Below are 23,724 nucleotides of genomic sequence, written 5' to 3' on the forward strand. Positions count from 1 at the left end.
TTCTCAAGCGAGAAATTGTAATGTTGTCTTTCCGACATTTACGAGAGCCGACACAATTTGTACTAAAGTGCATTCAGATGCTTAATGAGCGTCCATTCCCCGAGAAATATTGTATTTTCCAGTTTACAAGGCATCACGGGATTCTTTTAGTTGTTGTAGAAAAAAGCGATGCTTAAGAAGTGCCGTATGCGTAGTTTTGCCGGCAGTAAACTAAGCACAGCTTTGCCGGTATTAGTAGTAACAGTTTTGGAAACTGCAAAGCTGATAAAGTTCGAGTACGTTTCGTCAACAGTGATCAGGCAAATGACGTTAATTTAAAGTTCAAACAGGATCTGCCGGCATTAAACCGTAAACGAAATTTAGCACCTCTTGAACACTCGAGACGAAACCTGGAACACAAACACTATCTGCAATAAACAGTAATGTTTCACTCTCTAATAACCGCAACAACATCCGGTGACTACGCAAACAGCGCATTAAAAATTTGGGCAGTGTCACGCTTTTGGTTTACTGAACAATCACCATTTCGATGAAGTCTCGATAAACTTACTGACGATAATTTTATTTAGCTGGGTGACTGGGTGATCGACAATAAACAATTTTATTTTTACGATGGTTCCTATGTACAACAATTCTTTACATGGCTGGTAAACGCGTTCAGATTTGCAACAGGTTGCGAATAAGGGCAACATCATCCATAGAGCGTTAAAAAAACCGATTACCATAATACTGATTGTTGGATCTAGATCCATAGCCGCTATCGAAACCGCTACGGCCGTAACCATTATTATTGGAGTTGTATCCGCCACCATTTCCACCGCCGTATCCACCTCCGTAGCCACCACCGTATCCACCCTGGCAACATTAAGAAAACTTAGCGTAATAACAGAAAAACAGAAAAAAATTTCAAATCATGGTCAGGGTAAAAGAGCTGCATATACTATCTGTACTTACGTACGGCTAATAAGATGAAATTTACTCCACATTTAACGCAAATTTTATTTTGACAGAAAGTTTACCAGCAGGAACGATTTACTTACAGACGGATATGGCGGTAGTCCAGGTGCCGAAGGGTAACCGGGAGCCGGCGGAAGGCCAGGAGAAGAGGGGTAACCGGGAGCAGGCGGAAGTCCAGGAGAAGAGGGATAACCGGGAGCCGGCGGAAGTCCAGGAGCAGAGGGATAACCTGGTGCAGGAGGCAGACCAGGCGCACTAGGATAGCCTGGAGCCGGCGGAAGTCCAGGTGCATCTAAAAATAGCAAATGTTAAGTATTCATGTTTGGCTGAGTCGATACAGTTTGTCTGTACAGTATTTGTTATCGTTTAATACTTACTTGGCAGACCCGGTGCCGGAGGCAGTCCAGGAGCACCTAGTGATCGACGCACAGCAGTTAATTATTGTAACTGGGTTTTTAATGACCCCGGTGCCTATTGTACCTGGCAAACCCGGGGCGGGAGGAAGACCAGGTGCCGGCGGAAGTCCTGGAGCTCCTACACAAAATAAAGGTCATGCGTTGCAGTGAGCAATGCTGTATAACAGCGCAAGAAATCCTCGCGCCTTGCAGCTCCTTATAACCTAATTATAATTCAGCATTCTTGCAGGAATAAGGATATACTTAATTTACCTGGTAGAGCTGGTGCCGGTGGTAATCCGGGGGCAGGAGGCAGCCCCGGCGCTCCTGTTAAATTTCTTGGTTTTACAAGTTGTTCAAGCAGATTTTAACTTTGAGAGTGCATTTCAGCGCAGACTTAATAATATACTAATTTCCAGATAGGACCAGACTTATCTGTGTATGTTCTTGTACGTACAAAAATAAGTTTTTAATACTAGCAAGTGGCAACAATTTACCGGGCAAAGCAGGTGCCGGAGGTAAGCCGGGCGCTGGTGGTAACCCAGGTGCACCTTAGAAAACAACATTGTACCTTTGGCAATCACCATTCATTTTATTTTGCGCAAGATTTGAAATATGCGACATAAGGCCAACAGGCAAAGCACATTTTCGTTGAGGAAATTCTTACCAGGGAGTGCCGGTGCAGGGGGTAGACCGGGCGCGGGTGGCAATCCGGGAGCACCTTTACAACATATAAATTTATTAGGAGCCCACAAACAGAGAATCTAGATAATACTGTAAATCTTTGACAGAATATTTGCAGATCCTTGTTATTTTTAGTATCTTGCAAAGTTTTGCTGGCAGAAAACAAAATACAGTACGTAAACCGTCGCACTGTCAACTGTCCGTTAGGTATATAGCCGGTGAATAACAAATTGTATGGATACGGTATATATTTTTTTTATACATATGTCAGTTGCCATCATACGTACCAGGTAAGGCCGGTGCGGGTGGAAGTCCTGGAGACGGTGGTAGCCCGGGAGCTCCTTCAACATACAATTATGTTATCATATGTTTTACTTAAAAAAATTGAACGTTTAAAGGTTGCCTGGCAAAGCGGGCGCTGGAGGCAATCCAGGTGACGGTGGTAATCCAGGCGCTCCTACAAGCATACGAAAATAACTAATCACTTGACAGTATTTACGCATCAGTTAGGGGCTTGTAGCATTGATACAAACTCCGTACGAAATAGTTGCACACATCAATAAACGATAGTTAACGATGACAAGAGGTGCAACAGCACAACAATAAGTAACCTGGTAGATACTCAGTTTTAAAAAATTAAGGTGTACGCTAACCTGGCAGTGCTGGCGCCGGGGGCAAACCGGGCGCCGGCGGAAGGCCTGGTGCATCTGTTGCAAACACACGCCACGCAGCAGTTAGTCAAGATGCTCATGAGACGCTCCCATTTTTTTACTGTTTGCCTTCCGCCGTCCTCACGTGATGTTTACCGTGGCTGCTGAGCTACCTGGTTACTAAATTAATTACCTACAAGTCTACTGCAATTAAAATTCACCGAAGTTTAATAAGAAGCTGGAAGCCTCGTTCAATAGTAAATCCTCAGCCCAATAAACTGACTGAACTTTCTCATGCTTAATAATAATTACTTGGTAATGCCGGTGCTGGTGGCAGTCCAGGCGATGGTGGAAGGCCGGGTGCTCCTGTGAAATAAGAATGATATTTGGTATTTTACCATACCTTATACCAGTATCTGTAGCCTGGCAGTAGGTACCAGCTGCAGATCCAGGTAGGTACGCGTTGGATAAGACAAGATGCACATGTCTTCTCCGGCTAAAAGTTTCGAGTTTTGTATTAAGCTTTCTAAACACCAAATACGAAGTTGCTTTGTTACTTGGTTGACACAAAACCGTCCTGTGTCATGTATTTGCACAGAGTGATCATGATGTTCATTTTGGGCACATTTGGATTCTGTACCTGGCAATGCTGGTGCAGGTGGCAGGCCGGGCGAAGGCGGCAGGCCAGGGGCTCCTGCAAAAACTTCCTTGTAAATTGAGAAGGCGTAATAAGGCGTAACGTAATGATTTGAGCAGAATATGCACAGCATTCTGCTTTATTCGTGATAAAGGCGTATGCCGTTTTCTTGCAACTAAGCGGCCATAAGAATTTACAATAGGTACACTAACAGATAGGTATTGGAAATTCTATTACATCAAAATGTACCGGGTAATGCAGGTGCCGGGGGTAAGCCTGGTGATGGAGGCAGTCCGGGAGCTCCTGTATATCGGAAAGGTCAAGAACATCAGTGTCTCTTAAGCATTAAACGACTGCATTAAACTGCACAGAATTTTTAACGTTACTGTATTTACCTGGTAGTGCCGGGGCTGGCGGTAATCCTGGAGATGGTGGCAGACCTGGTGCACCTGCATTTCATGTACCCAGTGTCAGTTTTACCTTCATTGTTCGCCCTGTCTTATCAGCGCATCACAGCGCGATTACAAACCGGGCAGTGCTGGAGCGGGCGGTAAACCAGGGGACGGCGGCAATCCAGGAGCGCCTGTAACGTTAAACGGCTTGCTTCGTTCGTCAGCACAATACTACTATCGCTGAACAAGCCTAAAGTCTTCAATCTTGCAGTTGCACAAAACATGGATGTACCTGGTAAAGCGGGTGCCGGTGGCAGACCGGGTGCGGGCGGTAACCCAGGAGCACCTATACGGTAATACAGTCAGCTGACTTCATCGCTAGCAATTTCTGTATCTTCCGCACTATGGTGCAAATATACAGGTAAAGTGTCGGCACAGGACATCAGTTTGAGTACCTGGAAGCGCAGGCGCAGGCGGTAGACCAGGAGAAGGAGGCAGTCCCGGAGCACCTGGAAATTATATCACGACTAAAGTGCGGGAGTACGAATAGGATACGCATGCAGATACGTCTGCGTGCATTACAGTTTGTGCATATTGTTTACCTGTGATTGGACGACGCTAACGTCCAGGTGATGGTGGTAAACCCGGTGCCCCTGTTGAAATGTAAAACAGCTTTGAATACGATACAATAAGTACGTTACACTGTACGCTCCTGAACCATGGAAAACGTACCAGGCAGCGCGGGAGCGGGAGGGTATCCCGGACTAGGCGGTAAACCCGGAGCGCCCGGAAGAGATGGACTGGGCGGATAACCCGGGCTGGGCGGAAGTCCCGGGGAGGAGGGGTAATCCGGACTGGGAGGCAGCCCAGGAGAAGACGGATACCCCGGGCTAGGAGGTAGTCCAGGTGACGATGGATATCCTGGACTGGGAGGTAGTCCAGGAGAGGACGGGTATCCTGGACTGGGCGGCAGTCCCGGAGACGTGGGATAGCCGGGACTGGGAGGGGGGCCGGGTGCTGACGGATAACCGGGCATACTAGGTGCTACCGCACTGGGAGGATAAGGAACTGAAGGATAGGAGGCACCGGTGCCGTATCCATTATCACCGCCATTGTTACCGCTACTCGAGCCAGCCGAGTATCCGTTGGATCCGGAATTGCCGTATCCAAGTTGGTTTAATGTGGCGTCTCCGTATTGTGTAGCACGGAGTGCCGCTGTTAAATTAAACCGTGATTTGCATATCGTTTTACAATGACTGACCCTGGTGAGCAGGCATGATATTTATACAATATGTATGTACCGTACAATAAGTCACAATTTATTAGATGTGCATAAGCTGATAAGCAAAACCGTTCATGCTTACCAATGCAGCTGAAGAAGAATATTAAATGCGAAATCATGATGAGTGATATACAATTCACAGCACCGGAAGGATAATTACGTCCCAAGCGCAAAGGTCAAACTTAAGTCGGCCAGGTAGTATACATTGCGATGATTCTGTTGACCAGTTATTCCTGCGTCTGTACCACTTAACGTTCAGCGCTCAGATAACGTACAGTTTTGTGGTAAACTGAGCAGATGATATTACGGGATAACGTAACTAACAATTAAATGCTACTTTCTTTTAGAAAATTCGGCGATCACAGCGGTGTGGGGTGATAAAATGAAATGGCCAATAATTACATAAGACTATCTTAAACTTATGTAGTGTATGCCAGACCGAAGTCAGGTCATTGAGCAAAGCGGGTAATTATGAACGATTTTTCATTTGTGGAATTTTTCATTCGAGGTAAATGCGCTTTTGTTGTCAGTGCTAACGTATTTCAGTATTTGTGCACCATAGCCGTACTTCCAAAGTTTTCATGGCTTTGACAGCGCGATATAAAAGTTCTTGTCACCTTGATCATTTTGTGCTCTACAGCAGCGGAGATCAGGCTAGAAGATTTTTAAACTTTCGAAACCGCACTTACTGGTACAGAAGTGCTTCGTATAGGTCAACGTTGCTGTTCGCTGCCAATGCGCTGAACTTGGATGTCCGGTGTCCTAGAAAGTCGTTTACTCGCCTTCAAATTAACGCTACATGGTTGTACCTGATCAACAGCAGCCGCTTGTTATTTATTATGCATACAGGAAAGTACATATTTCGAAAACATTGGTTATCTCGCTGTTCGGATGAATACAAAACAACAAAACTACAGATAGATGCAGAACTATCTCAGCTATTTAAAACTGTTAGCAGTTAGCAGCAGTCCATAAGCACCGGAAAGGGCTAACAATTGTCAGGAACGCACGGGTACAAACCAGGTTTCGCTCTAATGGTGGCGTATAATCCACGCGTAACCGGTATTTCCATAGCATTGCATGGATGCTCAGTTCTGAATCGGTGTTTTTGTGAAAACGACAAAGTTGCACCGGTTGATTGCAAAAATTAGCCATTTAATTTTTTACATAATGCCATAAACCAAAAACAACGAAATTATAACATGTGCGACGTCAAGAGATATCAAACGCTTTGTTCACAGATGCGTAACCGTATCCGTAGAAATCTATTTTATCGAAAAATTGCAGAAAAAAAGCATAAACTAAAGGCTGCTTTCAGAATCTTACAAAAAACAGAGATCGTTAGCTTAAATCGAATATTCTAACTATCGCATTACTAGTCCTCATCAGAGTTTTGAAAATCGTCATCATCGTCATCATAATCGTCCGGATCATCGTAATCATCCGATTCGTCGTAATTATCATATTCGTCCTCCTCTTCCTCTTCATCGCTGTAGTTTCCCGCGGTTCTCTTTATGAACAGACAGAGAAGAACGGACACTGTGGTTCGGCGTAACGTCAAGAGATTGGCACTCAAGTTTGCTGCTTTTACGTTGTTCCATGTTGCATTTGGTCCAAAGGGACCGGCATTCTGCCAAGTTTTTAGCACCTACAAGAAATTCACTGTTAAATAGAACCCGTTTAAACTAGAGTACGTATTTAATTTGCTTAGAACACATGCATTCCTACAACACGATGCGCGTTAATTTGGTTAAACTTTAGATGATGTCAGGAGCATTCAGAATGTAAAAATTACGTAAAAATATTCTTATAGTAAATATTTACTTTAAGGATTTCTTCCTTGCGAACTTCGGTGAGAGTTTCATCACGATCTGCAATCCAATCCGACAGACGATCCAGTTCAGCTGTAAACGGGAGATTCGGGTCGGAGAAATCCGTAGCGGCCCGTTCAAAAACATCCATCAGTGCCGTTTCCGAGTGCGCGTCCACAACAGCGTACGGGATTTCCAAATCCTGGTATGATCCAAACGATTCCGAACCGTAATGTGGGAACGACACGTACGGATTGAATACACCCCAGATTCGTACACGTTTCAAGATCAATCGGTTGCAGATGAGCTTCACATTCTCCGAAAGCGCTGTTCGGGAGATTGCCAGAATATCTTGTGGCTTGATGGCCACATCACACAACATAAACTTCGGCAGTCGGAAACCGCGTATCTCAATCACAGACCGCAACGCGCTGAAAGCACCAACAAATTCCACACTTGTCCCGTTCCGGAAAATCAGACATTTTGTTACGCTGGTCATGCAGTGAAAAATCCAAGAAGCTAACACGTAATCACCACTGGTGGCTTGGAAACTTTTCAGATCAACGATGACATGTTCAGCACATGCTGAGGACCGTGCAGCCGCATCCCACGCGGCACAAACAGCCCGCAATTTGGTCTGCTGAAGACCGTTACAAAAAGAAAAGATGGTTTCAATAAGCTCCAGTGGAAGCTCACACAAAGACATATCGCCAGGCAGTTCGGGGGTGTCGGAGACGTCATCGCTGTCAACCAAATCTTCATGGGATCGTTTGATTCCCCGGTCTGCTTCATTTGAGTCCGTCGAATCCCCCGCAGCCAATGCCATGGCTTCTCCCAACGCACTTTCCTACAAAATAGTGGTGGCTGACTGGCTGCGCTTTTGTCTGGAGAACAAACATAAATTTCAAAAATATTTACAGTTACTCAGTAAATCTTAACAAACGTAGAACATATGGGATGCACTGATATGCACCTTAAAATATTCGAAGGGTAACTTTAGATGGACTCTAGCTTACGTAACGAAATTATGCCTAATTAACTGCAAACTGCAAAAACGACTAAACTAGAACACACCATATCGTCAGCGTCCAAATGCAGCCAACCGTAATAATACACATTGTGACAAACGTCCAAATTCGACATAATAATATGGGCTTGTACAGAAAGCTAGCTTATTATCCTATACGTAAATAGTTAGCCGCTAGCTCATATAACCTAAAATATTTTAAAACAGGGTGATTCGACTAGCAATTTTTAATTTCATGTTAAAGGATAATTTAATGGCTCATCTACATTGTTCTTAGTACAAGTGCAGGCTCTAGAAACATAACTAGGCTGCGCACATTTAACACCTTTCGGTTGCTTATCACGACTTTTCCATCCAGGCTGCTGTCATATCGCAGCTGCAAGTACTGCAACTGACCGTTCTCCAGTCCGATTAGAAACGTTCTTGGAAACCGATTTTCCCACAAAGTTTTCACATTCGACGTAAACTTGAATCCCTCGGGAACGGGTACTTCCTCTTTCAAAATTTCGTTCTTAGAAGACTTTCTGGTCTGGCTGCAACTACAAGTCCGAAAATGGCAGACGCGAACAACATCCACAACGCGATCATCGCCTATCAATGCTTCAACGATCCAATATGTTGTTGACGAACCCGCGAAAACTTTGCATGCATACCACGCCCAAGGCTGTTCGTACGATGGTTTTAGCAAAACCTCCCCTACAGTCGAATTATCATCCCTATCCGCAGAGTAAAATCGGTTATTTGGTTGGAAAAGTTTGTTGTCCAGAAACGTCTGCTGGAATGGAACAGACTCAGGCGCACTGTTGGGAATAGAGAAATCGATCAGCCATCCGCGCTCCGTTTTATCCACGATCAGGCCTCGATGAACAGTCCCAGCTCGAACAATATCTGCGGAGTTCCATCGATTATGCAAGCAGGGTGACTATTCGAGGAAGTTGCATTCAGCGTTGCTTGCATAAGGCTGGATAGTGGACTCGAAGACCACATTTCGACGAAATGAGTCACACGGTGTCTCAGAAGTCAGAAGCGAAGATACTCTTACAAGCCGTAACAAGCGCAAGCCTAGGTACTCTTGCGTACCAATGACACCATTGATCCTCTGACAACTGCTTCCAATCAGCATTGCAGAGGTTCTAGTATATTAAGTATTTCAAGTGTGGAAGGATATCCTTTCTTATAATCCGAATGCGCATTGTAAATAGTGGAACTGCAAACAAGAAAATAAAATAATTATAAGTGAAAACTGGCAGCAGTCGCAATGCGCAATGCTGCTCTGCGGAGTAGCGGGCTAGTAGCGGGGCAATTGATGATTCTCGCCAGGGTGGCGGCCTGTGGCGGTTGGGAGCTGTGCGACTGAGGCACGACGGGAAGTCATCGTAGGCCCATAGAAACTAGTACTTATCTCGCTACTTTTTAAACAGCGCGCGTTCGCAAACTGTACTGTTTGTTAACTAGACAGTTAAATGAAAATTCACAGAAAACCATCTTCTGCAAACTAGAAAATAATGCGTGATAAAAACGCTCAAGGTATTCTTAAATTAAGCGGTTGCTCTATGTCCATGGTATTACTCGACCGCCTTAAATTTTAGCACGCGACCAGAAACAGAGCGCATGCGTAGTTCTCCTGTTGGCGCACTGTAAAATCCTTGTTTGTTAGTGACGTCAGACTGACACACTGCCAGTCTGCAGTCCAGGCGAGAATCACGAATCAGAAAATCACTGCCCGTCGCCGGCAACCACCTCAGTAAGTACAGTACTCGTACTTCTTTCTGGAATGAAATTTTCGTACTTTTCTTACGATATATAGGTTATCAGCACCATGGCTTTTTAAACCTACCTGATGATGTACCTACGCTGTCAGCACTCAGCAGTACGCGAAGAGTTTTGGAATCAGATGATGTTATTAGTCTTTGTTGGAGTTATAGCACTTATCTCTTCTACTTTGCCGTTTTGATGCTTCTGTCGAACTCGTACAAATGGTAAATTTTGCATTACTTACATAATATTATAAACAATAAACAGCAGATATTATTGAGGTGTTCCGTGTTCGCCGCCAAGGAGTCGTTGTTCGCCCCCAAGGATGCCCAGTGATTCCTAATCCCTAATTAGTAATTACCCATTTTTCCTTCGGTAATTTCAGTTCGAGTAGATATTTGTTATACGTAATCTTGGAGCCTTGTTAATTCTGAAGAGCATAATGGCGATGCCAGTGATTGATGAAAACGGCGGAGAGCTCTGCGATCCACCGATAGACGCGACCGATTTGGTGCTGCCAGTGTCAGACACATCGGGCCGTCAGTCGTCCCATAGTGACTACAGCTCCGCGAGCCAGTCATCCGATGAAAATAGCCCGAAACGACGGGAACGCCCAGAGCCTCCCAAGACCAGCGAACGTGATGAACTGGTGAGTAAATCTGTTACGACCGTCATGTAGCTTTCAAGTTTTAGCCTTCGTGTTTCTAATAGCTGTTAAAAGTCTGGACCAACAGAGTAAGTACCTGATTGGATCATTCACCTTTCAGCGCTAGAAAAACAAAAATTGATTAATCCGCTAACATCGCCAGACGCCAGTTACTATGGCTGTGCCTTGTGCGTAAATGTCGCAGTAAGCATAGTTTCACCACCGCTCTGCTCTTTCTTCAAGATTATGCCTGGAAATGAGCTAACTATTAGTACTTACTTTTCTTATTAATTTGTAAGTTTACGCCTGAAGAACTACTCGTACTGATTTTTTTTTTAAATTTACGCCTGAAACATGGATTTTTTCACATTTTAAGTTTACTTTTTAAACTTAAAATGTGAAATTAATCATTGTAATATGCGTGTTACAAATCAAATCAGTTAATCTGTTAATGCCTGTTATTTACTGTTTACTGTTTAGTTTAATTTCAAATGGCAGGCATTTTGTGAAGCATTGGGCCGGCCGGATCGGGAGGTGCGCATCTCCGAGTTGAGTAGAAATAACTTAGTGCTGATTCGCGTCTCCGAACGGGCCACGCATGTGCTGATGCGAGCTACAACTGGGGTGAGTGCTTCTTACATTCCCAAACAGTTCAACAGTTAACTAGACCGTTCGTACTTGGCGTCTGCAGACGATTATCGAGCCATTATGGTGTCCCCTGCGCTTTGAAAAGACCGCCGTGGAGGCGTGCAAGAAATTCCGCGCTGGCTACCCGCAGGATCTGAAGGCGCATCTGGAAGGCCGTTATCACGGGCTGCCCAACGTGCAGCTGAATTTCCACTGTCCCTGCCCGGCCCAGTGCAACAACGGCGCCTCCTGCGACGCCGTGGAATTCGATCCGTGGGGCACCGTTCTCGGCTGCCACATCCGGGACAAACATCCAGTGTATTATACGGAGATGCTGGAGGCCCTCTTCAACCGATTTGACACGGAGACTGGCCCGGTAAGATATTGGCATTCCCATGGAAAACAGATGTATAGTTCCCGGGGTACTAACTATTGCAGAAGCACCGGGAGTTTATTCGCAGTAACAAGAACATGATCTTCCCTAAGTGGACTAGCGACTTAACTGTCTTGTGGCCCAGTCAGATCATTCCCGACAAGATCATCTTCCCCGCCGTTATCAGAGACAACACCAGTTTGGTATGGTTATTTTGTGGCTTTAAACAACAACAGCAATGTGTCCATACTCTGTAGTCTATAGTTATACTGTTCTGCAAGTTTACTAAACGTCAGAGTTATGTAAGCTTAATATTGTTATTGTTTAATTACTTATTGTTTATTGCTTAATATTTGTTAAATTTAATTGATGGTGCACTGCTGCACGCTCTACGAGAGCCTAGTATCGTTTGTGGCAGTTTTTATCGTAAATTTGTGTGGATTACACCACGGTATAACATACGGAGGCGGTTGAGCTGGCGACGGGCAGTACTGGCAGTGCTTTGTTTCAGTGTGACTGCAGACTGACTGCTGCCAAGTGCCAAACTACGTGCAGATTTTAAATATTCAAAAATCTTTAACTTTGTGTATACTGGAGCAAAAAAAGTATCCATAGGCTTGAAAAATACATAATAATATTTACTTTTCGGCAGTATGAATGCAGTTTTTTAGTCTGATAAGTAAATGTTATTATGTATTTTTCAAGCCTATGGATACTTTTTGCTTTAGTATACACAAAGTTAAAGATTTTTGAATATTTAAAATCTGCACGTAGTTTGGCTGGAGTCACATTGAACAAAGCACTGACAGTACTGCCCGTCGCCAGCTCAACCGCCGCGGTATGCTAGACCGTGGTGTAATCCACACAAATTTACGATAAAAATTGCCACAAAGTCAAACGATACGCCTGCACGGTAACACTATGCTCTCCTTCTACGCTGTGCTTTATCTATGTAGAACAGCGAAGGATGTAAGGTAGTGCATTACTTATGCAATATCGCTCCGTGTGCGGGGAACGAGATCAAAGGAGCGAGAGAGCTGCACGGGCATCTGCTGGCGGAGCACCGTATCTTTTTCAAGACGCCAACGGACTTCTACCATGGCTGCCCGGCAGCTGCACAGGTAACATCGTTTTCTACGGAAGCATTGTACTCACGCTTATAACCCAGTACCACGGGTTTCTCTTGTTCTCACATTCTGTAGGACTGCAAGGTGGAGACGCGGGCCAGAGACCGCCAGATGGAGGCGCACATCAAGGCGGTGCATCCGCAGCTGTTGGGGCTGACGGCCCAGTACCCGCCGGCAGCCGAACAGGTGCCGGATGAATGCAATTTTTCATATGCTGTGGCTGCGGAGCGGGGATTTAATATTGTAGTCTGTTTTGGTCGATATTTTAACTGGTCGTACTTTGTAGGAGCGTGCGCGGTTGGAGTGCATGGCGGTGGAGGAGGCTGAGTGTGTCGGAGAGTCCATCAGCCGCGGCGTCGACACGGAGGACGCCGCCACCAACGACCCGTTTCTCTACGACTACCACTGCCCCGTCGGGGTAAGCAAGTCTTGCAAGTAATGTACTGTACCAGCTTGTCCCGGAATTTCTGTGTCGCTTCGTAGTGTGGAGTTTGGCGTAACCCGTAAATTTGTGCTTGTGACACATGCAAACTGTCGCTGCGTTATCGCAATGGCAGTTACGGGACAAACTTGTGAATGCGTTAATTTCGTCCGATAACCCGCGCAGCGTGAAACGACCCATCAAGTCTTTTGTGCTTTATTTGCAGAAATGCCAGGTAAATTATTCCCAACGCGACTACATTTTCTGGCACATTGGCGCCGATCATGAAAAAGACTGGAATCCCGCCGTTTAAAGCTCTTTCCACAATGTCAACGGGTGAACTTTTGACCGCGGCCTCCCGTTGTCGTCTGAGCTTAATAAAATAGCAAGTTGCGATGTTTCAGTTGGCGGAAACGATGTGGCACTGATTGCGCTGTGAAGATGAGTTCGCAGCTGTTGCATTTGTCCTGGAGGACGTCTTCACGCGTTGATTCTCAATTTTTCGCTCTCATACTGACAGTCCTTGTTTTTACGAATTTCCTTTGAATTTTAGCAAGATGGTGGTTTTTATTGCCAGTTTCGTCCCGTTTAACTCCTTCTTGTGGCATGTTCACGCTGATCAAATTTGCTGTACATGTATCTCTTTAGTTAAGAAAATGAATTAATCAGAACGATGTCAGCTGGATTTGTTTGGTTATTGCGAAAACAGAATTACTCTTAACGCATCCCTTTTCAGTGACTGAGCAGCAGCACCGACGCTGCGATGGAGCGGCAAAAGGTCTGCCAGTGAATCGGTACTGCACATAAGTAAGTACAACACATACAGAGTAGCAAAATTAATAACAAAAATTATTAAAAGGAAATCCAGGAATAAATTAAACTGACCACGAATAATAATTATTGGCTTTATTATGCACGAAGTATCCTCCCGAGCAATTGCAACATTATTGTGCTATAGAAACACCTCACACTGTACCCAGAAGGATCTACTCACCTCAATTTCATTAATTTTATAGAAAATAATCCAGTACATTTATTTAATCCTTGTGCATTTAGCTTATACACAACAGTTAACATCACAACGCAATACACTCAATCAGCAGAAAACAGCCTCGGGAGGTCTAAGAACAGAGAACAACTGAACTAAATTTGCTCCTGGTGGAGCTGTTCCCTGGACGGAGGCCGCGTTCCCGCGCTGTATTTCTATTCTATCCAGTACTTTAACAGTACGTCCTTACGTACAAGTATACGAGTACCATACAGTACTTACGTACTGTCCTCCCACAAAGGCTCACTTTGCTGTTTCACTGTGTAAACAAAAGTGCAGCAAGACGTAAGCTCAATTTAAAGACTTTGGTACGATACAGTAGTTACTTAATAGGAAATCACTATAGGCACCCCCTTACACCCTCGTTTATTATAGGCACCCCTTCTCGCACCCCGTAATTTATAGACACCCTTTTCTGTTTATTAAATAGAAAAATAGAAACACTCTGTCAATGTATTTTATAGGCACCCTTTAATAGCATATTTCGGATACAGAATTCGAAGATGATTTCATGTACTGTACGTGCGTCAGTCTCATACAGATACTGTACTCGCATACAGACAGAATCAGGCTTTCCATCCGATGATCGGGCGGTGAGGCTGATCTGCTAACTTAGATCTAATGAGGATGGCATCGTCGGCGGTAATTTTGATGTTTCGTTTCGCAATAGTATGTAATTTCGGATGCCGGTTTTCTGTCGGTTCTTTTCGGACACCGGGTGGCCTCCTTGGGTTCTTTTCGGACACCGGGTGGCCTCCTTGGGTTCTTTTCGGACACCAAAGTTTTTCCACTGTGTCTTTGTGGTAGTTTTTAAAGGCGGTGAAAAACGCGTCGATAAGTGGTTCCTTTCATATGACATAAAACAAAGTGCAACTGGACGACCTTTCCCGTGGCGATCTTGCACAACAACAGCGTACAAGCAGTAGTTTTCAACATTACCGTATCTAGGTTCTAACACTACAATTACAGTATAATATGCTAAAATTTCATAGGGGTGCCTATAAAAAACAGGGTGCACGAAAGAATCAATTAATAAAATAAGGGTGCCTTTAATTAACGGGGTGCGGAAAAGGGGTGCCTATAGTAAACGGCGGTTTTTGGGGTGCCTATAGTGTCACCCTACTTAATAATAACCTTTTAAAAAGACGTACCGGCTATGCAATGAACCTCCCAGTGTAAGTGCATATTATGCACTCACACTGGGAGCTTCGTGAGTTTGGATTAAGTGAATGTATGCAAACGTAGCAAATTCGACGCCGTTGAAGACATTTTCAAGTCCATCCAAGTGTATTGGTCTGTCGCAAAAAATACGTAATTAGTGTAAAAAGAATACGTAATTAGTATCATCAGGATCCATCGTTACAGACGTCTGAGCGTAATAAACTGGCAAGTTTACTTACGTTTTTCGTACGTCGCATACAACGCATAAAGTTCAGAACGCATAAAAGCCAAAAAATAAAAGTTCTTACGTCGCATAAAGTTCAAAACAAGCCAAAGAGTAGATAAAACTTCAAAATAAGCCAAAAAGTTGGCCAATAAAACGATAAATAAACTAGAACGGAGTCGCTTCTGGCGCCAAATAGGGGACATATATTCCGTCGAACAGGTCCTCTAAATGGCATACTCCATAGTTTTTGGCCGCAAAAGACCGCCCCATCACGCCACGATAGCGTTCGGCAAGTTATCCGCTGTAATCGAGCTCGGCGGATATTTTTCCTGCACAAGGGCCAGATCCACCTTGAAACGGCGCTTCTGGGATTCGTGCGTCAGCGTCACAATACGAAAAGCTCCCAGTCCTACCACCTACAGATAAATCACTTGAGTGACTGCAAATAACGAAAGGCATAAAACTGCGTTATTTTTCCACTGATACTGCAAACTTTATACAAACCTGAATATCTTTCGTCACATCCTGCAATTCTCACAGCAATACATCGTGGTCTATGTAGCGAGTACAGATACGGGACCCGCTTCCCAGACCGATAAGAGTGTGATAGCGGTCCATGAACATCTGCACAGGATACGCAGCTCTTTCGGTCGATGTCAAAATTCCCGCAACATCATCAGCAAAGTCGTTGTTTTCTTCACTCGAACTGCCTACACAAACAAAAGCTCATAACACGCATAAACTTTTAAAAATATCTAACTGATATTTGACCGTTACCATTTTCAACGCCGGTTCGTAAGATCAGTTTGCGTGGTTCCAGTGCCTTTTGCTTAATGGAGACACCAGGAACGCTCCGCAACAGATGCTCCAAATAAACACTAACATTCAAGTCCTCCACCAAAAGTTTCGGGTATAAAGCTTCGTAACAGATCAAAAACCTGTCAAAAAATTCACACAACGACTAAGCAGAAAATATTCGGGAGAGGAAAACTCCACTTACGAATTGATTGGCATAGCGTGGCCATGTTGCTTGAGTAGTTCGATGATATGGTCCTTAAAAATGGCCAAACCAAATGACGTGCGATACAAGCTGCTTGGATTATACTGCTTCTTTGGGAACGCTTTGTGTTTATCCAAACCAGCACAATGGGTTTCACAATAACCTTTTTCAGGCGAGGCTTGCCCTACAGACATCCAGCAAATAAATTAATACGCTCAACTACATTTTCCATCACGAAAGGCCGCAGCAGTCACTGCAATCAAAGCGATTCCGGCACCGCGAAGGCGCACCCATTTTCTCCCATCATGCCCAAATCCTCCACAATACTGGACATTTTTCGAATCGTTCGCAAGTCCAAGATTACATCGTGTCTACAAGAATGATTCTAACACTGCCCAGTTCGAACACAGACCGGCAAAAAAGCGCTTACTCCAACTCAAAGTATCTGACCAAATCCATATAAGCCATCTCGTCCTTTTGTGGATTTTAAAAATCTCCACGATAGAGCGCCTGGACAAAAGTCAACTATTATGAACACACAGCCACGTTTTAACGATTAGTTTCATCACTGACTGCACAATCTCCGGGACCGGCAGACTAGGATCATCCAGAGATGCCGACAATCGTTTTCCACCAAAGACAGTATTGTTGGCGAAATTCAACAACTTTTCCACATTATCTTTGCCCAGCACAATAACATGCGCAAACGCTAAACCCAGCTGATCCAGGTAAACGGAAACGAAGGAAATCTACGGAGGAAACCCTTTGTATACGACAAACCAATACGGAGTACGATAACTCATGTCAAGCTTACAGGAACAACTGGTTCCAAAAGTTGCATCAACTTCGCGCACAGCACATCCCGATCCGTAGTAACATCCAGATTAGTCACGTACACATCTGTTGCAGTCTTATCGGATGTATCCACCAGATGCTTCACAGGAGCGCTTTCAGCTATCAACAATCAGAACCCGTGAACCATGGGAAAACAAACTGAAAGCACTTTCCTACCTATGCTCAATTCCGGAACGGGAGCATTGTCTTTAGTGGTTTTTACAGAAACTCTTGGTGGGGTGGTTGGCGTTGACTCGACCTTGTTCGAATCCGACACCGCTAAATCTTTCAGTTCAGCCGCCAAACGCCGCTCCTGATCTTGCAAGATGAAACGCTGCATACCCGAGAGCTTGCCCTTCTTCAAAACCGACGTCGGCACTGTCGGAGCCGCAGCGGTGCGCGCATCGAAAACAATATGCGGCGGTTTATGGGAATTATTACTCCCGTTGATGGAAGACTTGGTAGGCCGCGTGGTCGGTGGTAGCGGAGCGGGATCAACGGGCGCCGAATTCAACCCTGGCATCCCATCCGGAAGGATAGGAGCTTCATACTGTATGGAAGAATCGGACGGAATAGACGGGTAGGCGCTCAAACCAAATCGCAGTCGGCCTTTCGAAGGCAGGCATGGATCGGTGTAGGACGGATGCAGTGACGGCTGTACTGGTGGGTAAACACGGCCAAATTCAGAAGGACGATAGGCCCGCACTTCCGACGGGTGATCCTCTCTGTACAGAGACGAACCAGGTCGGTACGATGTCTGCAGTTTACTGCCAAAACAATCCTCAAGATGCATTCCATGCTTCAACCTGCCACACACATTGAATGCACAACGCTAGAATGGTAATAATGAATTTTGGTGACACAGTTATAAATATCATTAAAAAGAAATACCTAATTCTAGGAAAAGAAATACTCAGCAAATTTAATCAAGGTGCCTTTTGGCATGTACGGCGTTTTTGGAAAGGCAAGAAAGCTTAAATGCAATCGATTCCCCAATTACTGCGAAAACTGCAGTACGAGTTTTGGCAATTCCGATATTCACAAAATCATTACGAAATACGAAAGAAATACCAACTGTGCGTTTTATTTTTTTCTCATACCGCTTAGCATAACTGATGGAAGAACATGTGGCGATGGCGTACGGGTTGAATCCACTCATCCTCAGATCAATGTTACCACCATAGCTGCTGGACAGGTTCTTCAATCGCGAGTAAACGTGCTCATAAGTGCGCCCCGGAGGAATGCCTCGGATAATAACTTGTCTATCTTCTTCCCTTTCCATGTAAAACGAAATTCAGAAATAAGCGAAATTTAAACAAAGGCACGGTTCGAAAGTATGTTTCGCAATTGGATATCAATCGTGTACCGTTTGGGCTTGAGTGGCAGGCACAGCGCCTAACCCATTCAAGAACTGTTCCCATAAATAGTGCTCATGGGCATGCATCAGCAATCCATCATTGATTTGAGGAGGATGAAAAAGGATAATGTACAGGCGATTTTTGCTGCGAAATTCGGCCAAGCAGTGTGCGAAATTTATGTCACCTGATAATTTGGACATAATGCAACCTCAGAAACCAATTAGAAAAGGGACAAGAATGCTCGTACCTGAAATCAGCACGATAACATCGGCAACATGAGCCCGAGAAACCCAGTCACGCATTTCCTGGATGAGCTGAAAATCGGCGCCGTTCTTAGCGCCAGATTCGCTGTTAGTGAGACGAATCTACGAAGCCATACACACTGCATTTTCAGGATTTGTTGAATATTATAGCGGTATCTCACATTGGCCTGATCAAATTGACGGGAAAACAAGGGATTTATCAGCTTCATTTTGACAATATCACAGCAACAGCGGAAAATCCCATACGTTCGACCCTGTCCTTCGCATAGCACTTCCCTGATCCTGGTGGCCACATCACGAGGCAGCACATTCGCGGGCAGGCGGCAGTTTTCAATGTCCCAAAAGATACGAACATTTGGAATACGCTCGCCCGCATGGGAAGGCTGGGAAGCACCGTCTGTGGGAGAAATATGGAATTATTCACACATCGTTGATCACAGTAAAAAACAATATCAACCTTCAAGTAACAGAATGCAAAAATTTTAAAAACTGCTAGGTTAAAGTAGGTTTGAACAGGTAGCGATTACTGATCGAAACAGAATTAAATGTATTACGATTCAACTGCAACCAACAACTGCTGCTGCACAGGCTGCACCTATCGAGCGAGTTGTGGATGAACAGTTACTGATGAAGTCCTTTCCACCTGTTGGATATTTTTACAACACCAACTACCAAGTAGCTCTTTCCTTAAAAATACGCACATACCGTGAAAGCCGTTAATACTGGCAGAATTTCCGTTCGTTCCGTGATGCCCATTCACAATGGCGGGATTTGACGCAGCTTTAGGAAATCCACTGAGAAGGGTCGCATTTGGAGGACTTCCATTCGCACCTCTCTGACTGAAAACCGTTGCTCCGATGATTCTCCATTATTCAGGGATACTTGATCCGATGCAGTCGCTGTTAAATGATGACATCGCAGAAAACTAAAAACTATAGTACACTGGTGAGTCACGAAAATTTGAAACAGGAAATCTTAGCGAAGCCTGCTTGCCTGTTAAAACGATAACGATAACTCTGCTCACAAAACCAGCTAGACCGACGGCCAATAATCAAGGTCTTCATCCTCGACTGTAGTAATCGATGCAGTGTCGTCCATTTCGATGCCAACGTCGTTGCCGTCGTTCTCGTCCGGGTCCACGTTCAAGTTATCATGCAACGGGTTCCAGCCGTTCAAAACTTTGTTAACATTCAGCAAAATATTCTTGCGAGCGTATCCGACAATCTTCTGCAACTCCACTGCCTCCAGACCAGCAGCATGCAGGTTCCAGTAAGTGATTGGAAAAGGATCGGCATCATTAGGCGGTGTGCTCTCTAGCTGCACTTCTGTCAGTCTCTCCGTCTAGGCGCAATTACCCGATAGATCTTCCGGTTATCAAAGTTCCAGCGCCAAACAGCACACCTTTCGCCAGTGCCCGATGAAGCCCACAGCTGTTCCCAGCCGTAGGCTTCCATCTGATCTCGCAACGATTCATTACAAAACCATCTTTTCAGCTGTTCGCCAATGACCTTACGGCGAGATGGGCATCGGAGCATATTCTCCTTCAAATCCTTCACTTTTACTCTGCCTGCTTTACTTTCATGAATCCAGACAGGTATAGCTTCGGCTTGCTGGTGGACGCCATGTGGAGAAAACACAATAGCGAAATCCGCCGTTTCTGTAGAAAACCAAGATCTGATTCAAGTAAAGAGAATATGGTGGATTCATAACACTTACTGAAATGCTAATAGCTTACCCAAAGAAGGGCCGTAATGGTATTGTGAAACAACTCCAAGCAAGGGATGAGGAATACCGCCGCCGTCCTGCTGTGCCACAATCCCGTTCAAATAATTTAGAAAGTAACCATTCACAAATTTCTCTCGTGTGGCTGTAGCGAGCTTCGGTTGGAACGCTAGAGCATTCTGTGGCACCACCAGCTGATCCATAGTGAAACTGGAGAAAGCTGGCACCTATAACGTAAACTTGAATCACTAGGGAATCCCGCTTAGGTCCGCTGTTGGGAACAGAGAAATCGATCAGCCAACCACTCCACGAACCACGGCCAAACCTCGAAGGCAGCTCACAAACCAGCTCACAAGCAACGGAAGAATCAGCTCTCTATAATTCGAATGCAAATTTTAAACAATAAAACTGCAAACATGAGAATAAGAACATATTTACGGTACTTGTAACTTGATGATTCAAAAAGTGATTTAAAAATTCAAAATTCATCATCGTTTCGGTTCTTCCAGTTTGTCACTTGCCATCCAACCACAAGTTACAACCACCATGAAAGAAAGTTACTTACGTAAAATGAATTGATATGGACTGTATAGTGCAGGCTCGTATGTACGGTAAGTAAGTGGAACTTCGGAAATTTAATAATTATACAGTAATAATATCACTAATATCTATATTAATTTCAACTTTCTTTTAAGAATGTAAGACGAACCTTTTTCAACTTTGAGAGTGGAAGATCAGTGATCACCAATGAGTTTTGTACTTAGCAGAAGTTTTCTTGAATAGGATTGCAAAATGCATAAACCGGACGGGGAGGATGGATTTCAAAATATTTCTCAGAAATGTAAGCAGTATGAGTAGCCACACTCGATACGGACTGGATGGCGGATGCAGTAGATTTGGTTTACAGAAAATTCGACACCAACATTCCTGAAACATTTCAGGCTGAAATTTTCGTACTTCGTACTTACTGGTGTTGATCAGCAGTAACTGCTACAAAATTATTGTGAAGAGTTTTGGGAATCAGACGAAGCGAGTCTTTGGCTAGAATTTTTGTACTGATCTGTGATCTCCTCTACTTTCAGTTTTGATGCTTCTGTCGAACTACGGATGGTTTATTGTGGGAGCCATCGCTGTTTATATCATGTTTTGGGATAGGCTGGTTCAGTACTGGAGAAATTCGTTGAAGCAAGGTGAGAAGCCCTAAATGAACAGAGCGATGTCTCTTTCTACTTTCGTCGCTGCAAGTGTAGTGAAAAGAAAACAGTGGCACTTAACTCACCGTAACTGATAAGTTAATAAGTAATTTACAGTTTACTGCCCATTGGCATGAGGAAGGAAGGATAGAACAGTATAACTTATGTACGTTATACGTACAATATCCGAATTATTACTCTAGTCTAAGTAAGTAGTGATTGTTCCGTTATTAACTGTGAAATCGCTAGAACTTTGTATCAATGTTCTCATGCTGAAATTTTCTGTAGATGATGACATCGGTTGGGGAATGAAAAATGAAGAAGGTCTTCAGGAAGCACGGAAAAAGATGCAAGAGCGGATAGACGTGCTCGCACAGGAACACGCAGAGCAAATGAAACAGGTGAGAAATGTGAAAATCTTGCAGCCATAATTATCGGCTGCTGCTAAAAACGCACTTTGTTATTGTGTGACAAAACTATGTTAATAATGAAGCAAATGACAGGTTAGTAATTCGCTTGGATTTGCGAGTTTTGAGAGAAATTGCTGTGAAATTACAGGACGTAACTACAGTTGCTCAGATGGCGACTGCGTGGCGCGAAAATCATTCGGAGTTAGCAATTAGTAGAGTACTTAATTTGTATTTTGTACTACTTAAGCTGTTATAAATCAATATTTAATCAAATTGCGCACTCTGACATGAACATATTGCTCCGCTTTGTCAAGTACTGTTATGTTTAGATGGAGGCCGAAAAACGACAGCAACGTCTTGAAGAACTGGAAGAGAAAGCGCCTTCCCATGGCCATGGTCACCGGCTGGGTGACGGAAAAGCAGCTAATCCACCGGTTACGAGAAGGACCACTTCCGGTCGCGCTCGACTGCGAGACGACACGTACAATCCTCTATCTGGCTCCGGAGGAGGGGGCGGTTTTCGTTCATCCCGCAACTGTGGCCCTCGCGGTGGATGAGGTTAAGGATCCCAAGCCCCGTCTGGGGACTTGGATTGGGGAAGTGTCGCTTATACCCACGGCCGTTCTACAATGAAGTGATTCTGCGAAAAGGTCTAATGCCGGGAGATTCACTGATGATGAGCGGAAACTGGGCGTAGTGTGGCTTTCCAAAGACAACTGATCTTGTCTTTCATGGAAGTTCGGCTTAAGATCAAAATAGAGAATTGTGTGGTTTGCGAAAATGGCTACGTAAGCAGTATAAATGATTTTACACTATTTTAGCAGATTTCAAGTTGTTTCGGCACATAATTCGCTTTCGTGCGCAGCTGCTAGTGCTACCACTGCGGTTATTAAACTTTGTCTTTTTTCACGTTTTGCTGAGGGTATCTGACAAAGGTGTAAATGCAGCGTTGTAATTAACGTATAAACCTTGCAAGTGATTACTTCTGCAGATACGTACAGTACTTCAAATATACACTATACACCGACGAATAATACACCATTTGCAACCTTTGGCAAAAATCATCAGTTGATGAAGTATAACTGCATTTCAGCAGCCGGTAGCGACTCACCGTTCAGTTTTATATGCTGAATATTTGCCAAATTCAATATTATTGTAACAGCAGCCGGTTTGACTGCTGTTCTAGTGGGTTGGTTAATCCACCTTACCACGATCTGTCGGCTGTTAGTGTGGGAAAGGCTGGCACGGTCGGCAGCGATGCTGACCGGAAGCTGACTACCGTTTACATGGTGGCAATGATGGGAGATGCACGATCATCCCATGGCGATTACGCAACACAACACAAGGTCATCGCATGAGTTTATTAGCAAGTACACTAGCAAGATTCGGCGAGCAACGCAAGCTGAGGAGCAAGACGCATAAGCGTTGAGCAAGAAGCGCGGAAGGCGCGTTAGCAAGATTCGGAGCAAGCTGCAGCAAGACTAATTTCAAGATGTTTCTGACCGTGAGATGCGGTCGGTGAAAGTAGGAAAACTAGGATTCTGATCCTCATAACACAACAACCAATAAACGGTAGAGAAAGGCAATTAACACTCCTACTGGCGGTACATCTAATTTCTATCGCTACATCCCTCACGGTAGCGATGAGATATACTTGTCTCATCAAGATAATATTAGGGAGTGTTAATTAAAAATAGTAAAAAATTGAAATTAATTTAGAAAGGT

The 23,724-nt window shown here is 44.3% G+C and overlaps 6 protein-coding genes across 22 annotated transcripts; 2 read left to right on the top strand and 4 right to left on the bottom strand.

The window, feature by feature from the left end:
- Window positions 1-575: 575 nt before the first annotated feature.
- Window positions 576-5,401, bottom strand: LOC129583442 (basic proline-rich protein-like). The gene is made up of 20 exons (XM_055475239.1): window positions 5,080-5,401; window positions 4,448-4,930; window positions 4,339-4,368; window positions 4,171-4,224; window positions 4,008-4,061; window positions 3,853-3,906; window positions 3,719-3,772; window positions 3,573-3,626; window positions 3,327-3,380; window positions 2,999-3,052; window positions 2,690-2,743; window positions 2,440-2,493; window positions 2,324-2,377; window positions 2,020-2,073; window positions 1,850-1,903; window positions 1,626-1,679; window positions 1,438-1,491; window positions 1,335-1,370; window positions 1,041-1,249; window positions 576-855 (listed from the first exon to the last, which is right to left on the bottom strand). Exons 1-20 carry the CDS (start codon window positions 5,114-5,116, stop codon window positions 706-708), a joined length of 1,701 nt encoding a protein of 566 aa, XP_055331214.1. The 5' UTR covers window positions 5,117-5,401; the 3' UTR covers window positions 576-705.
- A 711-nt stretch (window positions 5,402-6,112) lies between these two features.
- LOC129583264 (uncharacterized) lies at window positions 6,113-9,089 on the bottom strand. 8 transcript variants are annotated; one of them, XM_055475008.1, is made up of 3 exons: window positions 8,232-9,089; window positions 6,822-7,655; window positions 6,113-6,645 (listed from the first exon to the last, which is right to left on the bottom strand). In XM_055475008.1, exons 2-3 carry the CDS (start codon window positions 7,632-7,634, stop codon window positions 6,373-6,375), a joined length of 1,086 nt encoding a protein of 361 aa, XP_055330983.1. In that variant the 5' UTR covers window positions 7,635-7,655; window positions 8,232-9,089; the 3' UTR covers window positions 6,113-6,372. The 8 variants fall into 8 exon arrangements, with proteins under 8 accessions (XP_055330983.1, XP_055330977.1, XP_055330976.1 ...); XM_055475002.1 differs by having other exon boundaries at window positions 8,161-8,748; XM_055475001.1 differs by lacking the exon at window positions 8,232-9,089 and adding an exon at window positions 7,883-8,120.
- Window positions 9,090-9,561: 472 nt separating this feature from the next.
- Window positions 9,562-13,487, top strand: LOC129583263 (uncharacterized). Of its 7 annotated transcripts, none has more exons than XM_055474998.1 (12): window positions 9,562-9,579; window positions 9,643-9,814; window positions 9,872-9,943; window positions 10,027-10,239; window positions 10,302-10,325; window positions 10,717-10,860; window positions 10,928-11,239; window positions 11,302-11,439; window positions 12,193-12,357; window positions 12,439-12,549; window positions 12,650-12,781; window positions 13,011-13,487. In XM_055474998.1, the coding sequence occupies exons 4-12, from the start codon at window positions 10,033-10,035 to the stop codon at window positions 13,095-13,097; spliced, it is 1,320 nt and encodes a 439-aa protein (XP_055330973.1). In that variant the 5' UTR covers window positions 9,562-9,579; window positions 9,643-9,814; window positions 9,872-9,943; window positions 10,027-10,032; the 3' UTR covers window positions 13,098-13,487. The 7 variants fall into 7 exon arrangements, with proteins under 7 accessions (XP_055330973.1, XP_055330969.1, XP_055330970.1 ...); XM_055474994.1 differs by having other exon boundaries at window positions 9,872-9,965; window positions 13,011-13,486; XM_055474995.1 differs by having other exon boundaries at window positions 9,643-10,239; window positions 13,011-13,120; window positions 13,189-13,487.
- A 1,614-nt stretch (window positions 13,488-15,101) lies between these two features.
- On the bottom strand, window positions 15,102-19,602 carry LOC129583214 (uncharacterized). Of its 4 annotated transcripts, none has more exons than XM_055474914.1 (14): window positions 19,380-19,602; window positions 18,836-19,071; window positions 18,659-18,776; window positions 18,420-18,595; window positions 18,154-18,322; window positions 17,231-17,859; window positions 17,034-17,173; window positions 16,793-16,968; window positions 16,650-16,729; window positions 16,474-16,590; window positions 16,220-16,403; window positions 15,997-16,157; window positions 15,724-15,929; window positions 15,102-15,635 (listed from the first exon to the last, which is right to left on the bottom strand). In XM_055474914.1, the coding sequence occupies exons 4-10, from the start codon at window positions 18,472-18,474 to the stop codon at window positions 16,580-16,582; spliced, it is 1,260 nt and encodes a 419-aa protein (XP_055330889.1). In that variant the 5' UTR covers window positions 18,475-18,595; window positions 18,659-18,776; window positions 18,836-19,071; window positions 19,380-19,602; the 3' UTR covers window positions 15,102-15,635; window positions 15,724-15,929; window positions 15,997-16,157; window positions 16,220-16,403; window positions 16,474-16,579. The 4 variants fall into 4 exon arrangements, with proteins under 4 accessions (XP_055330889.1, XP_055330888.1, XP_055330887.1 ...); XM_055474913.1 differs by having other exon boundaries at window positions 15,104-15,635; window positions 16,510-16,590; XM_055474912.1 differs by having other exon boundaries at window positions 15,104-15,635; window positions 16,220-16,590.
- Window positions 19,603-19,673: 71 nt separating this feature from the next.
- Window positions 19,674-20,890, bottom strand: LOC129583215 (uncharacterized). Its single transcript, XM_055474916.1, has 2 exons — window positions 20,410-20,890; window positions 19,674-20,331 (listed from the first exon to the last, which is right to left on the bottom strand). Exons 1-2 carry the CDS (start codon window positions 20,597-20,599, stop codon window positions 20,003-20,005), a joined length of 519 nt encoding a protein of 172 aa, XP_055330891.1. The 5' UTR covers window positions 20,600-20,890; the 3' UTR covers window positions 19,674-20,002.
- Window positions 20,891-21,023: 133 nt separating this feature from the next.
- Window positions 21,024-22,981, top strand: LOC129583348 (selenoprotein S-like). Its single transcript, XM_055475127.1, has 4 exons — window positions 21,024-21,237; window positions 21,479-21,586; window positions 21,878-21,990; window positions 22,329-22,981. Exons 1-4 carry the CDS (start codon window positions 21,189-21,191, stop codon window positions 22,554-22,556), a joined length of 498 nt encoding a protein of 165 aa, XP_055331102.1. The 5' UTR covers window positions 21,024-21,188; the 3' UTR covers window positions 22,557-22,981.
- The last annotated feature ends 743 nt before the right edge of the window (window positions 22,982-23,724 follow it).

This window comes from Paramacrobiotus metropolitanus, unplaced genomic scaffold (assembly GCF_019649055.1).
Source record: "Paramacrobiotus metropolitanus isolate TYO unplaced genomic scaffold, Prichtersi_v1.0 Parri_scaffold0000010, whole genome shotgun sequence".
In the NCBI taxonomy this organism is placed as follows: Eukaryota; Metazoa; Tardigrada; class Eutardigrada; order Parachela; family Macrobiotidae; genus Paramacrobiotus; species Paramacrobiotus metropolitanus.